The sequence below is a fragment of the Patagioenas fasciata genome, chromosome 4 (assembly GCF_037038585.1).
Source record: "Patagioenas fasciata isolate bPatFas1 chromosome 4, bPatFas1.hap1, whole genome shotgun sequence".
Taxonomy (NCBI): Eukaryota; Metazoa; Chordata; class Aves; order Columbiformes; family Columbidae; genus Patagioenas; species Patagioenas fasciata.
Genome location: NC_092523.1, coordinates 16,670,613 through 16,686,049, shown reverse-complemented (window position 1 = coordinate 16,686,049; position 15,437 = coordinate 16,670,613). Strand labels below are relative to the sequence as shown.

Here is a 15,437-nt window from a genome sequence, read left to right as displayed (position 1 = left end):
TACGATTTTTCTTGTGAAACAGGACTGGAGACAGGTCTTTCTATAAACAGAGATCTGTTTCATTACAAATTCAGTACATTTTTTTTCCCAGCAACTATCACTGTATGTGCAGATTAAGACTATGAAACCGTTGAATAAGATCTTATCTATTAAAGGTGCTTCAAGGCTGTTAAATTTATATTTATGGTTTTGAGTCCTAGTAATAAATCTTGCCATTCAAACTAATTAACCTTTAAAGGCATCCCTGAATGTACTTTATTAATTTTCTTTATTTTCAACAGTGCTAAATTGTAACAATTCCAGCAGTATTCCATGAGAGCAAGAAAACATAGGACTGGATAATTTCCAAGATGACAATTTAACAGGAAAAAGGGGTTTTAGAATGCATCATACAATGTTATATTTATTCTGACAGAGAAATTACATAATCCTAGACCTTTCTCTCCAGTTTCTGTTTGTCTCTAATAAATGACTAGTGTAGCACTGAGCTGGAAAAGAACGAACTGCTGCTGTTTCTGCATGAAAAACATCCATCGTTTCCGAATGGATCTTAAAATCATTGTATAATGTTACATAAAATAGCAAGTGGTGTGTGCATTTTAACTACATATTGTTGTTGTTAGTGTAAGGTACTTCTGGTTTAGTAAAATAACTGGAAAAAAAAAAAACAACAGCTGCTGTTTAGAAATAATTATCTTCAAGATCTGGAAGAATGCATGAAGCCACAAATAATAAATCCTGTATGTGGGTAGTATAAACACAAACCCAAGAAAATACTATGTTTGTACCTGCCACCTCCTTTTTGTCCACTATTTGCAAATACTTACACAAATACTTTGTTTTTTACAGAAGTAAATGGGAAAATTACATGTTTACCAACAGTGAATGCAAATTTGCTTTCTATTAACATCAGAACTAGGTACCTGGTTAAAGTTATTTCTTCTGCATTAAGTGTCCATCTAACTTAATGGTGTGTCTAATTAAATTGAACTGAGTTAAAAAATTTGAAATAGAACACCCAGAATTTGTATTAATGTCCTTCTGTACTTTTATTCATGTCCTTTGGGACACTAAACATACCTATTTATATGTATCTCAAGAACTGCAACACTAGAAACAAAAAGCAAGAATATGGTTAATTACTGATTAATTACCTTCTCTCTGACTGACTCTCCAGGAATGAGCTGTGGTTCAATGGTAATAAACAGTGTTATATACGAACCCTCACTCAGATTTCGCACAGAATCATAACTTCTCTCGATTCCCAGGTGTTTTTCTTTGCTGTATCCAAGGAGGACTGGAGGAATATCCACCTTAAATGTACCATCGATCTACAACACATACAGAGAAATACTTCTCATTAGATGCAAAAAAGCCTTCCCAAATACATGTGCTACTTGTATTCAAATACTTTATTCCTACGATTTCTCTATTACTCTGGATTACAAAACAATAAAATGAGAGAATATGGCATATATATTGATTAACTGTGGTGAAAACATGTATCAATTGTATCAATTACAACTGGATTTCAGCCTCTTTTGCATATTATGGACACTAATATTTTATGTAATGGAAATAATATATACTTCACGTCACATACACTGTGTCAGCGTTCTGCTGTTTTTGTTTCATACAGCAATATCCACATGGCACTATTTACCTGGAAAAATGACAAAATGGCAAAATACAAGTTGCAGGACTACGCTCTGAAGGCAGCATCACATCAACAGGCCTCTGCCTGTGTTTGAGTGACGTGGGAATGATGTTCCAGCATCTCACAGACAGATACTTTCTACACAGAAGCTGCTGATGCTTTTTGAGTGCAAACAGAACTGGGCCCATTCAGCCAGCATCCCCATGGAAGAGCGCTCCGACAGACTCAACTGCCCTTTGCACCTCTCCTTGCCACCACAAACAGAAGGTGTTTTTGAAAGGTCACGTCAGACAAGAGATGGCATGTCCCACACTCATTCAGGCAAATCTCAGCAGTGGAAGTACGTGGCATTACAAGAAAAGCAAGAAGATTAACCTCTTAATTTGGGTAGGATTCAGATGGATTCAAGAAGGACATCTCCGGTTGATGTGGAAGATGAACAGATGACTCACTGGGCTGGCTCATCAAACATTTAAGAATAAAACTAAATTCTGATGAGGAGAAAACTCTAAATAAATTATTCAGAATTTCTGCTGCAGTACAGTAGAGGAGGATGAAGAAATGCTTCATTTGCTACTGAAATTTAATTGCTAGATGCACCTTGATATAACCACTGGACTGATCAGGCTTTTTCAAATTCAGTAAGGAATCCTGTTCAAATGAAAAGAATCTCTGATTCTGGAAGATCTACACAGGTACTCACACTATGCTTAGGGAATCACAAACTGCCACGCCTCCTCAAAGAGAGTCAGGAGTGCACCTGACAGGAATCCCAGACCTACTCTGGTACTACAACAGCAAGACTCATATCCCAACAAGAAGTCTGGAGAACAAAGGCTGACATCACTACTGGTAATCCTCAAAGATAGATTATAGGCTGTGTCCTTCAGTATGTACTGGTAAGCAGTTTTATATTAAAATGTCTAAGCCTGCCCATACAGTCTTGCAGAACAGTGAACAGACACATTTCTCAGGTGAATTTCATGCATTCAGCATGGAACACTTCTCTAAAAAGAGTAAAGGATCTTGTTCTTTTTTGTTTGTTGAATTATAACAATGGTGATCACATTATGTGACACTGTATGCACAAAATGGCCAAAGACTCACAAAAGGGACAGATCTTCTTACTACTTACATCTTCTTTAGAGTCTATGAAAGCTTCATACTGTCAGGCACCACAACCTTCAAACACTGAAATTCATTGATTAATCTCCGAAGTTGAAGACAGCTTATCATTAGTGATCTAGCAGAAGCAAATGGACTAGCAGTGGTTAGACATACACTGTCCAACATTTCTCAGTAATGAAAAAAATCCCATGCTTTCTTGAATCCCATGACAATCACGTTCTCTTATGCTTTGCAAACAGAGAGCCCAAGAAAACCACTTTGAACTCCAATCAGTACACTTAAATTCAATGAGACATCCTCCCCTCAAAGAATCCAGGGGGCTCACAGTATGTCTTAAAGCCCTTAAGGTTCTGAGAAGTGCCCCATATGGGCAGCGAGGAGCAAATTAATCTGTCATTAGGTATGCAACTGATGCCAGAATCTTCATTAAGATCTGAGACTTTTGTGATATAATGACCTCATCTACACATGAAGCAACTTCCCTGCAGAAAAAGTCCTAAAGCAAGATTATCATTTGATAGGACTATTGGTGTGAAAAATTACCTTCCTTAACATATAACTCCAAGATGGGTGACAGGACAAAAAAAAGGTCTTTCCTCTGTGAAGAACTGCATGTTTTACTGCTCCTATGACTAACTGTTGATATCTTTTGAAGAAAGTTTCTCTTGAGAAGTTCAAAAATAGAGGAAAGAAGGGATTGGGAGAGACAAAGGTGAAAATCTAGTGATTCATGAAGTGTGAAAAAAGAAGCTGGATCAAGTTTCCTACCACCTAGATAGGTAATATTCCTATTCCTAGTTCCCCTATCTAGGCTGTGCAATACCAGAGTTCTCAAAAGTCATTGAGAAAACCACCTAAAGAATTTGCACCTATAACCTCATTACTGAAGGAACATAGTCTGCATCGTCAGTGTAGAATTATGTTTGTTTCTCTCTTCTCCCTTCAAAACACTGAAGTTACTGACAAATACTCAGGAAATCTGACAACAAAAAATGGTGGTTTCAAAGACATTTTCAAATAATTCCATAGAAATAAACTAAGAAGTATAGAGAACATAATTAAATCTGACATTCCGTTACCAGCCTCTTTCCATTCTCCAGTTCTGCATTCTAAGGGATTTACTCCAAGTTGTTGCGACTTACCCTTGCTTGAAAATATATGGTAGTAAATGGAATCTTAACACATCCCAGCCAGTGTCTCTCAGCATGAGTGCGGATTCCACTTCCTCTTTCATGATCATCCTATTAAAAAATTGCCCAACACAAGACCTTGTAAGACAGGTTCATTTCCTTTAATTCAATCAACAATTTTATCAAGACATTAGTCAAAATTCTGTTTGTTTTTAATAATTTACTATAAATATCAGTTCAATTACTAGTATGGCATTGATTATTCTGCATGTCTTTCAAGCATGGAAGATGCTGAACAAATAAAAGAAGGTCACAGTCCATGATACAATCCACTTGCACTTCAGGGTTCAAGTCCTGTATAACCTGTGATGGAGAACTCAAAAATCTGACAAGGAGTCCACAAGAGTCTCCTCAGACAAAGTAAATTAAGCTCTGGGCCTCTAATGAAATATTTTACTAGTATTTAAAAAAGATTTTTGAAGGTAGAATTCTATGAAAATCTAACTAAATCCTGTGGAATGGAAGCATTGTTTTCATGTGATTGCCTATCAGGGATTTCTAAATCTAGTATGATCAGCCTACTGGTTACTAAAAAAAATGTTCTCTAAAGGCTGGAGTATTCAAGAGTTTGAGGACTGTATCTTTCTTCCTTCTGCTTCATCAAATACCATTTCAGTTTGGAGAACAGAATTCTGTTCTCAGTGAAATGTGTGCATCATTTATTTTTGAGTTATATTCTCAAGAATGCTGTGTGCTACTATTTCTGTGCATGCTCAACTGACTGGGAAAGCTTTCACTAGTTTCAACAGGGGAAGGATTTACTCCAACACTGAGAGCTAACAAAAATTTCTTGTTACTAGCACTTTCAATTTTTATTTAATTCCAAAAAATCAATAAAGACAACCCAGGGATTATGGGTTTGTTTTTATTTCTTTCCACCAAACAGCTTGTAAAACAGGATGTGACAGAGCACAAAAAGATAGTTAATAAAAAAAAACACAGGAACTGAGATCATTCATCTGGAAATTAGTAAAAAATTCTGATTAAATATAAGAAGAACAGAATTCAGATTACAATTCATATGTTTCCTCTCAATTTTAATACCTCTGATTTCATTAAATATCAGTAAAACAGGTTACATACATGTGTTCAACTCTAGCAGGAGATTACATAGTACAAGCTTAATTTGTACAGACAAAGGTTGCCACTATAAAGATTGCTTCCTTTAACAATCTTACAGTATTGACTAGACATAAAATCATAAGGAATGACAAAACAGAGAAAAAAGAGGCACAGGGGAGTGAAAGCTACTACAGTAAAAAGTCTCATTCTGTCAACTTCACAATCTTATAATATTCTTTAAGGCACAGTGTCCTTCAATTATGAACTCACCTCTACAGCATCATGAAGTACTTCATCAAAAACATTAATGAAGACTTCATCCTTCACTGACTGCAAACTGTGGGTGCTGTAGTCTCCATTAGGAGCTCTGAAAAGGTTAAATAAACCAAAAAAAGTGGTTTGAGCAGAACAGGGAAATTTGAATAAATTTGAATGCTCAAATTAAATTTCTATTACTCAGAAATAATTTGGTTTCATTTTGCCTACCTAAATGGAAGCTCAAGTTCCTCATTCCAGTTGGGGTTTGGACCCTCTGCTGTTGTTGTCCTGCAGACTGTTCGCTGAAAAGAAACTTCTACAAAAGGACGGACTAAAACCTATAAATACAGATCAAAACAAAGGAAACAGACCTCTATAAAATTCATCAGAACATATTACATTACATTTTTTCACGTGTTTAGAAAAATAAACATATACTTTGTGGAGATCAAGCTGGTCCAGCCCAGATAAAACTTTAATACACCTTAAATATTGCACTTCCCAGGTTTCTCAGCATTTGTGAAGCTTTTAACAATATTCTATATGTCATTTCCAAAACATTACATGTATTCAGAATACTTAACATATTTATATACACTGGTAAAAATGCATTTTCTCTTGAGAGTGGGAGAGCTACAGGCTACCTAATGAAAGAAGGTAACTGAAACAGAGCATATGATCCAGACACCAGTGGGAAAAAGTGCACTTGCACCCTCTTATCTGTAATCCAAGAAGCCAAGTTGTACAACCCCAGCTGTCTCTGAAACTGGCTCCTAGTACAGATAAGCAACTCCTACTAGACACAACAAACCCCTAATGTGATTAAAAATGCCTTAGTGGAGAATTTCATTATCATTCAAATGCATATGGCAGAAGTTTTCTACACTTCAAAGAGCTGTAGCTTTGAAGGAAAATCCTAAGAAAAAACAATAAAAAGTCCTGAAGGGCTTCCACCTTCATTCACAAGGATGCTGAATTTAGTTCTCAATAGCCAGCAAATGTAGCTTCAGTATCAGCCATAAGAATGGCTGTGCTGGTTTAGACAAGCAGTGCAGCAGGCCCAAATTTCAGGGTGTGAAAATGACCATCAGCAGACACATTCAGAAGAGTAAGAACAGAGGAGGCATATATGATATTCTCTCCTATTACTCTTCCAGGCTTCAACATTTTCAAACAAAGGACTTTCCTAGGCCTGTAATGATTTTTCTATTTAGTAGCTCCCAAGGGACCACTTCCAAATAGCCACTCCAATGCAAGCAAACCTCTTTAGTCCACAACTTATGTAAGCAACTTCTCTCTAAGTGCTGCATGAAGAATCACAGCCTTCTGTTTGTTTTGAAGCTGCCTCCTAGCAGCTTCAGTTGGTGATCCCTCATCCTTGTACTGAAAGAGCCAGTGAACAGTCCATCTATATCCACATTACTTGGGATTTTGTGCTTCTCTACCATATTCCTCCTTTCCTATTTGCAGTTACTGCTGTTCTGGCTGAAAAGCCCCACCATTTCTCACTGTAGAGTGGCCATTCTGTATTTCTGACATCCTTACCACCCTTCTCTGAAGCTTCTGCACCTTTTCTGTCTTTTTGGAGATCAAGGAGTGGGCAAGCCAACCTCACTAATAAGATATCTTTCTGATGATGAATGCTACTGTCTGTGGAAAAGAGGAATGCTCACAACTTTGCATAAGAAAATGTTAGTTTTGTAATATACCTGGTTGAATGCCCAATCTGGGCTATCAGTTGGGCTCTGAGCTGATGGAGAAGCTGCAAACATCTCATTAAAGGACCTTGAAGATTTGGATGGTTGCTGAAGTTTGCTACAAGAGGAAACAGACAACAAGACAGAACACATTATAAAATACAAACCTCTGACATTCTGTATTAACTATAGAGAATATTGGAAATATTTCTGATATTTTTATGTTGTGACTTTAACCTTGGAAAGATATTTGTTCAAATAACACAAAAAGAATGCCAGAAAGGGGTGGCGAGTGTATAGCTCTTGTAAGGCTCATTGCAAGAGTGCTTGTGCCTGGAGGCTCTTTGCTGAAGAGCTTATCAACCCCAGACATTTCTTTTTCTGCCTCCCCTGTACAATCTCCTAGAGTTACAGGTTTTTCAGTCTGAGGATCTGAATTCTGACAGAATTCATAGATACCGTGGACTTCATGGTATCCAGGCAAGGCCTCTATGACAAAATTAAACCCATATGAATATTACACATTCAGCATCCCAAGAGTGAAATAAAATAAATGATAATATGTTTATTTTTATAGTGTTTCCACATAACTTTTTTTTTTTGTAATAACACCACAGTAGAGATTATAAAAGAAGAACAATTCATGGAGAAAGCAGCTCAAAATAAGATCTCATATAATGCAAAAAGACTGAGAGGGTTTTTAGTTATTTTTGTAATACTGATAATGTATTGAGATTTTAATCTTTTCCCTCCTGTCAACATGTTTCTTGTATATGGCTAATTTCAACCTTAGTTGCTTCAGCTGTCCTCAAAACAGCTGCAACCTGAAAATGAATCTGTATTGGAAACAGGCATTTAAACATACCTCATCACTGGTTTTCTCACTGGAATATCAAAAGCTCTGATGATGTTCACTAACAGCTTTATGTCTCCATCTGATAAATTCTGGGCTGTGACCTTCTTCCTTTCTTTTCTTCTTGGCTTTAATGGCCGTTTTGGCTCTGCCAGTTTAAAGAGGCTGAGTCCCAAAATACTAATAATCATAAAACAGATATTCAGTCACTTTTGCATAGAATCCAGCATTCTAGTGTTTCCATGACACACATGGAAATTATGCACTAACAGAACAACGAAATACATGCTCCTGTAAGTGCCATACAAAACTCTACGAAATGTCAAAATGTTTTCATTTTTCAGTACAACATAATCCAGTTCTGTCTAGTATTTCAGAAATTATAACTTAAATGTGTAAAGAAGAGGGTTTTTTTTTTCAAAACTAGGTAAGATACAAATAAGACAATTACAGAGCTTCAATATAGATCTAAACTACAATGCTACAAACAAGGTATCTAGCAGATGACAACAATCACTGTATGGAATAGGCAAAAAGTCTAATTACACAGCTATGTCCAACAAACAATAGGCTATAGAAAAGAAGCAGAATGAATATGCCACAACATACCCTGGACCCTCAGAACTTACAACCCAAGGCAAAGCAGAACCAAAGGAGAAAAACAAAACAGGAAAATAATAAAAAACCAGACGTATGTTTTTATACATCACTGATATTAACTGTAGACACTCCCAAATGAACTTTAAAAACTGACTGCAAATTGTATTCTTTCCTTGCACATAACAAAAAATTCACAGTAATTACTGCTAAAATAACACAAAAGCATGAGTTACTGAAATATCTCACTCAGTAGATGCTTTAATTGAATCATGGTGTATTTTAAACATAAAAATTACCAAATAGATTCCAATACAAATTAGTATTCATAATAAGAAAATAGCAATGAAACATTTGATTTTCAACAACTCCAAAAACTGAATATAGTCTCAATCAGACCTTTCCCTTCTATCTTATGAAAACACAAACTAAAAACTAGGATGAACTCTTTGGTAAGAGAGCAAGACTCTCTATCTCCAGCAGGTGGGACTGTTTAGATTTACACTGCTGATTGAAAAAGCTCTGTCTGTACTTTATGAATGTCACATTTATAGTGAACACAAGCAACTTTTACATAAAAGAAAAAATAACTAACTTTCACAGCCTGTTTACTTACACAGATTTTAAGTGACCAACACTAATTAAGAGTCATCTATGCTGTGAGGACAGAAAATAGTCAATATCAACAAGTACGGGATTTGGAACAAAAATTCAAAGGAAGTGCCTAAGTAATAAAACAAATAATAATCTTAAAAGCAAAAAGAAGTAATTTCAAAACCCAGTAACATTTCTGAAAGTAAACAGCATATGATGACATCCAGCAACAGCAAAGAGAAATACAGGAGAAGCAAAATAAGGAAAATGACTGTTAAAAAATTTATTGCACATTATTTGCAAGGCATATGCACTGACTCTAAGTGAACATCACCTATAGAACCAGTGGTAATGTTGCTGCCTCTGATGCTTGTCTGATTTTGGAAATCACCCGATCTAGCACCAGCCAGGGCTCTGCTCAGCTTATCAGATTACATCCCGATACATTATATCCTGCTAAATCTTATTTACCTGCTGTCACATTACTTCTGTCAAAACCAGACTTTTTCCTAAAGAAGTTTTTACACACTTTGTGCATCAATACATGGTCTGTACTGTCAGAACTGTGTCCAGTGATCAGAAGTTTATATATTATACTAAACACAAAATTGCATCAGTTAGGCATGTCAATAGAGTTTGTAAAAAAAGATCAGAGACTTTTTCACATCAATTATTTTGACTTAGAACAACTAAAGACAGCTCCTTTACCCCAGGCTGGGCATCTCCTCTTCGTTGACAAGGTCAGAGAGCAGGAAATGGTGTTTTACTATGAGGAAACGGTTTATTACTGATTCTCGAACCTGTGAACGGGGAGGGAGAAGAGACAAAAATACATTTCTAATGCAAACCCACTGTGAATATTTGCATTCTATCTTTTAAACACAACAAAATGTCCAAATACACATTCTCTATTTTTTCCCACTTTTAAAAGAGTAATGGTCCAAGGAAAATTTTCTTTCCACCAGATATTTCCTCGGAACATATGATGAGCTCATTTTACAAATACGATGATTCTCTAGAAACATCCTGCCTAGCCAGATATAAGAACATAGGAAAGCATACAATCAGAAAATAAAGTCTTATCTGTTTACAGCTCCTCAGCAGAAACAATCACAACAATAAATGACACTAACAAACGTTTTTCCGCATTTTATATGAAGTCGCAGAAAAGCCTGTAGAGAAATCCAAATGGTATTAGTTATGGGGAATAAAAGCAACACCTTGGACTGCAGAACAATTGATGAAGCCTGTATTACAAATACTATGGTCTCAAATAAATGTTTAAAATCCTTAGTTCCTTTCATTTTTATGCTGAGGTCACAGACTGAGGCACAGAGATGAAAGTCTTCCCTCTTCTCCCAACAACTACGTGGAAGCAGACTGGCAGATATTGCCTTTGTTCTTTCATGTCACTGATACCTTTATATACTGTGCTATTACAAGATTAGTTGGAGAACACCAATAACAAACAATTTTCTGCAATACATCTCCCTTTGTTGTTTTTTAGAAGTTTTTATGTAAGTTATTCTTATTATAGCTTTGTGTTGAAGTGCCAGGCATGTAAGGATCATACCTCAGAGTGAGCTGAATTTCAGTTCCGATGTGAGCACTAATTTTGAAGCATATATGACAATTCATAAAAGCGTAAAATATAGAAATATTATTTTTAAAAAGGCTACGTGTATTTAATCTAAAAGAGCTGTCAAATAAAGGTACCATAATGTATGCTGCTCTGCACTACTATACTATTATTGATTGCGCTGCATAAACCGTAAGTTTGAGTACACAGTTAAATACCATGCAAAACATGCAGGGCTGACATAGACATGACAGCTTTGTTGATTTTTTTATGTTATTGTACTGAATTTGGGCTTTGTTTAAATCTCCCAGGCAAGTGGTACTCTTCATTGTCTATGATTCTTCTACAAACCATGCTTTTTAACAGACAATTTGTTCTGTCCTATGTCAAATCAACCTTATCGTTGTATTACATGTTTTGCTGGCTAGGATTTGATACAATTCTTGACATTTCCCGTACTGGTAAGAAACTGGTAGCCATGTTTTGTACTTGCTATTTTGCCAAAATAGTCTGAAATCATAAACTTGCCTTGGTTATATGACCAATGTTTTCCTGTAATTTTTCCCTAAGGATTAAAGAGAATGTCTTCCTAACAGAATTAACAGACTAGAAAAATAAATCAAGATAGGAAAGAGAAAATGTTACTCTAATATCGCAACAAAGGTAATGTGATGGAAGACATGCCCTCTGCCTCAGGATGCAGAAGACACTCTGTGTATTGCATTAAATGATTTTTAACAGTGTTTACAGCCAGTTTCATGGAGATAATTCTGTTCTTAGCATCACAGCTTACAAGAAGGAAAATGGGGAGGAGAGGGAAATCAGTGAATACCTGGGACACAACAATACAGATCTCTGAGACACCGGAGTAAAAAACAATTTACAGAACTGCTAGAAAAATCCAGAATGGCTGGCCATTTTTTATATTGGATCTTTTTTCAGCACCATTAAACCAGTCACTCACAAACCTCCACTTGGTTCAACTATACCAGTGTCAGGCCTAACTTGGAATTTTAAAGATGTCTGTAGGTCATGTTTAGACATCAACCAGTTTTCAATATTCATGGAATAAAGCATCCAGGTACAGAAGCAACATATGACCTAGAGAAATATAGTGGATCCATATTTTTTGCAGCTTACCTTCTGTAGATAGCTTGCAACAACTGCTCTGTGGGCATCTAGGTAATTTTTGCTGTCAACCACATCCCTCTCTTGCAGTCTCTTCTCATAGTCCTAAAGATATTTACTAGAGTTTGTGATTCAGTATATATTCAGTGCTTTATTACATACAAGAAAAATGGTAAATATTTCATTAATATTAATGTATGAACCACAGTAATCCATAACAGATGTCAGAGGTTTATAAATCTATTTTTAATGCTAATGTATACAGCAATAGCATCGCTAAACTTCGATGAACAGAGACAAGAACTCCATTAAGTTACAAGCTTCATGTGGTTTAAATTACTATGAATAACTTGAAGATTTCCCTCTCTTCATTTAAAGCTGAACTTTGACCTGCTTCTGTAAACTGAAATTCCATTTAAACTGGAAATGGCTTCCATTACTGCAGCTGAAATAGGGAGAAGCAATGCAGTATTCATGGAAGATGACCTGAAATCTGAACTGTTTAAATACACATAATTAGTTATCATAGTGTCTAACACTGGAAGAAACTCTACTTGTGGGATAATTTGTTGATAAACAATTGTTGAGCTATTTTTAAGTCATAATCAAGAAAAGAAAAGATTTAATAGCATAATAAAAATCTTCGTTTGTACATTGTGAGAAAGTGAAAGCTCTTCAAGCAGCCAGAGTGGGAATATTTTGCTTTGCCCGAAGTTTGATAAGTCTGTAGTGTAACTGAGGGGCAGAAATGAATATGGTTAACAACGCAAGAAAAAGATTCCTGAGAAGCACTTGGTTCTAGGGGAAAACTATGTTGATGGAATATTTCTCAGGGTTGTGGTTACTATTCTGGGGGACTATAACGAAAGCTGTATCGACAAATGCAACTTTTATTCAAAAGTATAAGAAAGCGTCTCATAAATTAAGAGAAGCCTAGAGCTGACATTCAGCTTCCAAGCAAAACACAGAGCCTACAAGTCTAGGAGGTCTCCCAGGATCTGCAGCTCAACGGCAGTCTGCAAATCAGGATGGCTTTAGAACCACAGCTAGTTATGAGGTAAAAGCTACTCAGTAAAATTAATCTTCAGGTCATTTTAATACTGTTGCTACTTAAGAGAACACCATTTTTTTCTAAAATAAAGGGCACGGGAAGAGTTTTCTGGAAACACAGTGCTTAATTATTTCCACAATAAATCTTTATATAACTTTTCCAGTGTATAATAATTATTGTTGAACTACTTCAGACTAGCAACAAAATAAGAAAAGCTCTTCTGAGCCAGAAATCTTAACTTTTAGATAGATCTAGAAGTCCCATAATGTGAGTTGAATGTCTAGCTGGTATGGTGCTATGTCTTGAATTTGTGACTAGAACTGTGCTGATGACACACCAGTGTTTTCACTATTGTTGAGCGGTGCTTGTACAGTGCCACCAGTATCTCCTTTTCCAACTTCCCCCCCCCGCCCAGTAAACAGGATAGGGGTGTGCAAGAAACAACGAGGCAGCACAACAAGAACAGCTAACCCAAAATGACCAAATGGATATTCCAAGTCATATAATGTCATCATCAGCAGTAAAACAGAAAGGAAGGGGATTTTGGGGAAGGTAGCCATTGTTTGAAGACTGGCTAGGGATTGATCTACATGTAGGAGGTGACAAGTGCCTTTATATAACTTGTTTTTTGTTTGTCTGTTTTTTCTTTTTTCTTCCTCTTTCCGTCACTTACAAAACTATCTCAACCCATGAGTTTTCTTGCTTTTGCTCTACCTATCCTCTCCCCTGTCCAGGGTGGACAGAGAGGGGAAGTGAACAAGCATTTGTGTGGTGCTTAGCTGCTTACCATGGTTAACCAACAGCAGGGAACTTCCGTTATCAGGTTTAGGTGCGACTACGGAATTTGTCATTTAGGAATCAAGCTAGGATATAGAGTGAAAATATCACTATGGTCAACAAGTAGAATGCAGTTATTCCTGTCTGGGATAACATGAGAAAGTATGGGTTCAAATGGACTGAAATGCTTGCTGGGTTGAAAACAGAATTGACAACCAAGCTCTAACAGTAAGGATCAATAGCTCCACGTCCAGTGGGTGTCTTCTTACTAGCGAAGTACTCCTGGGACTGATTATAGGGCCAGTGTTACTCAGCATCCTCACCAGTGACCCAGATGAGGATACACAATACACTGTCAGCAATTTAGCCAACAATACTTGATTAGGAAGAGTGATTAATATAATGAATGACTGAACCATAATTCAGAGGGCTCTTGGTAACTGAAGACTATGACAACTGAAGACTCAATGAAGAAAGCGAAAATTCTGTGAGGGTGGTGTAACATCATGTGCTGGCACAGACTGGAAAGCAACCAGCAGAACAACAACCGTATTGAAAATACTCTGGGGTTATGGTTTAATGACAACCAACAACGTGTTCCTTTTGGCAAAAGGCAAACCACAGGCTACATTAGGAGAAGCACAGCCTACAGACAAAGGGAAATTACTAGGCCCTCCAACCTGGCACTTGTGAGGGCATATCTGAAATATTGCATCCAGTTTGGGGCTGCCAGTTCAAGAAGCATATGGAGAAACTGGATGGGGTCCACTGAAGGACTACTAGGACAGGCAGAGGCCTAGAATACATGACATACAAGAAGAGGTCAGAATCTTACAATAATGTAGGTTGGAAGAGACTTCTGCTAATCATTTGATCCAAACGCTCACTCAAAGCAGGAGCAACTCCAATCAGGATGCTCAGGGTCTTTGCCAGATGAATTTTCAGTACCTCTAGAGATGGCAAGTCTACAAACCTGCCGGACAACCTTCTTTGTGAAAAATGTTTTAATCATATCTCACTGGAATTTCTCTTGGAGTAACTTGTGTCTAGATGCCTCCTTAGCCTTTCCTGCTCAGGCCAAAGCCTCTCCTTGTATGTCATGTGCTGCAGTCCTGTACATATTGTGGTAGCTCTTCGGTGGACTTGCTACAGTATTTCGGTGTCTTTCTTGCACTGGACAAGGTGTTCAACTTAATTAGTCTGATGAGGATGAGATTAATGAGCAATCCAATATCTGCCCAAAGCTGTTCAAGGGGCAGTTACAATGAAGAGAGTGACATCTCTGTAATTCCAGGTAATATAACAAGGGAAGAGAGTCATTAAACACAACTTGGAAGGTTCAGGTTTGACATAATTTTTTTTTTCCTTTTTCTTGTTTTAAATAATCACTGGAAGAATAGCGCAGCACTGGAACATGTTACCCAGAAAGGCCATGGAAACTCCCATTTAGAGGTCTTCCAGACTTCGCTAGACACATACACAGCTGACCTTATCTAGTGATGGCAACAGTCCCACCACTTCACTGGAAAGCAGGACTAGATGACCTCCAGACAACATTTTCCAAACAATATTTCCATGATTCTATAAATTTTCAGACTACTTTGTGAAACAGCTAGCAAACAATACTGCTTCAGACTTAGTTTTGAAGATTATGTCATATGAAATGAACTTGGAATGGGTGATCATGAGTTTATCCAACTTAACCTTAATGAAAAAAACAAAACAAAAAATAAACCAAACAAAAAACCCCAAACAAACCACCAAAAACCAAACAACAATAACAAAAAACCCCACAACAACAACAACAACAAAACAACCAACCAACCAAACCCCAATACCAGTTCTTAAACTGCTGCTTTCAATTTT

The 15,437-nt window shown here is 36.8% G+C and overlaps 1 protein-coding gene across 3 annotated transcripts in view; it reads right to left on the bottom strand.

The window, feature by feature from the left end:
• CC2D2A (coiled-coil and C2 domain containing 2A) overlaps positions 1–15,437 on the bottom strand; it is a 57,934-nt gene that overhangs the window by 9,556 nt on the left and 32,941 nt on the right. For all 3 annotated transcript variants that reach the window (XM_071808584.1, XM_071808587.1, XM_071808585.1), the window contains 8 exons: positions 11,756–11,848; positions 9,745–9,836; positions 7,858–8,025; positions 7,005–7,110; positions 5,524–5,633; positions 5,308–5,404; positions 3,928–4,026; positions 1,155–1,331 (listed from right to left, as the gene is read on the bottom strand). In XM_071808584.1, coding sequence (XP_071664685.1) covers positions 1,155–1,331; positions 3,928–4,026; positions 5,308–5,404; positions 5,524–5,633; positions 7,005–7,110; positions 7,858–8,025; positions 9,745–9,836; positions 11,756–11,848 — 942 coding nt within the window. The remainder of the gene's footprint in view (positions 1–1,154; positions 1,332–3,927; positions 4,027–5,307; positions 5,405–5,523; positions 5,634–7,004; positions 7,111–7,857; positions 8,026–9,744; positions 9,837–11,755; positions 11,849–15,437) is intronic.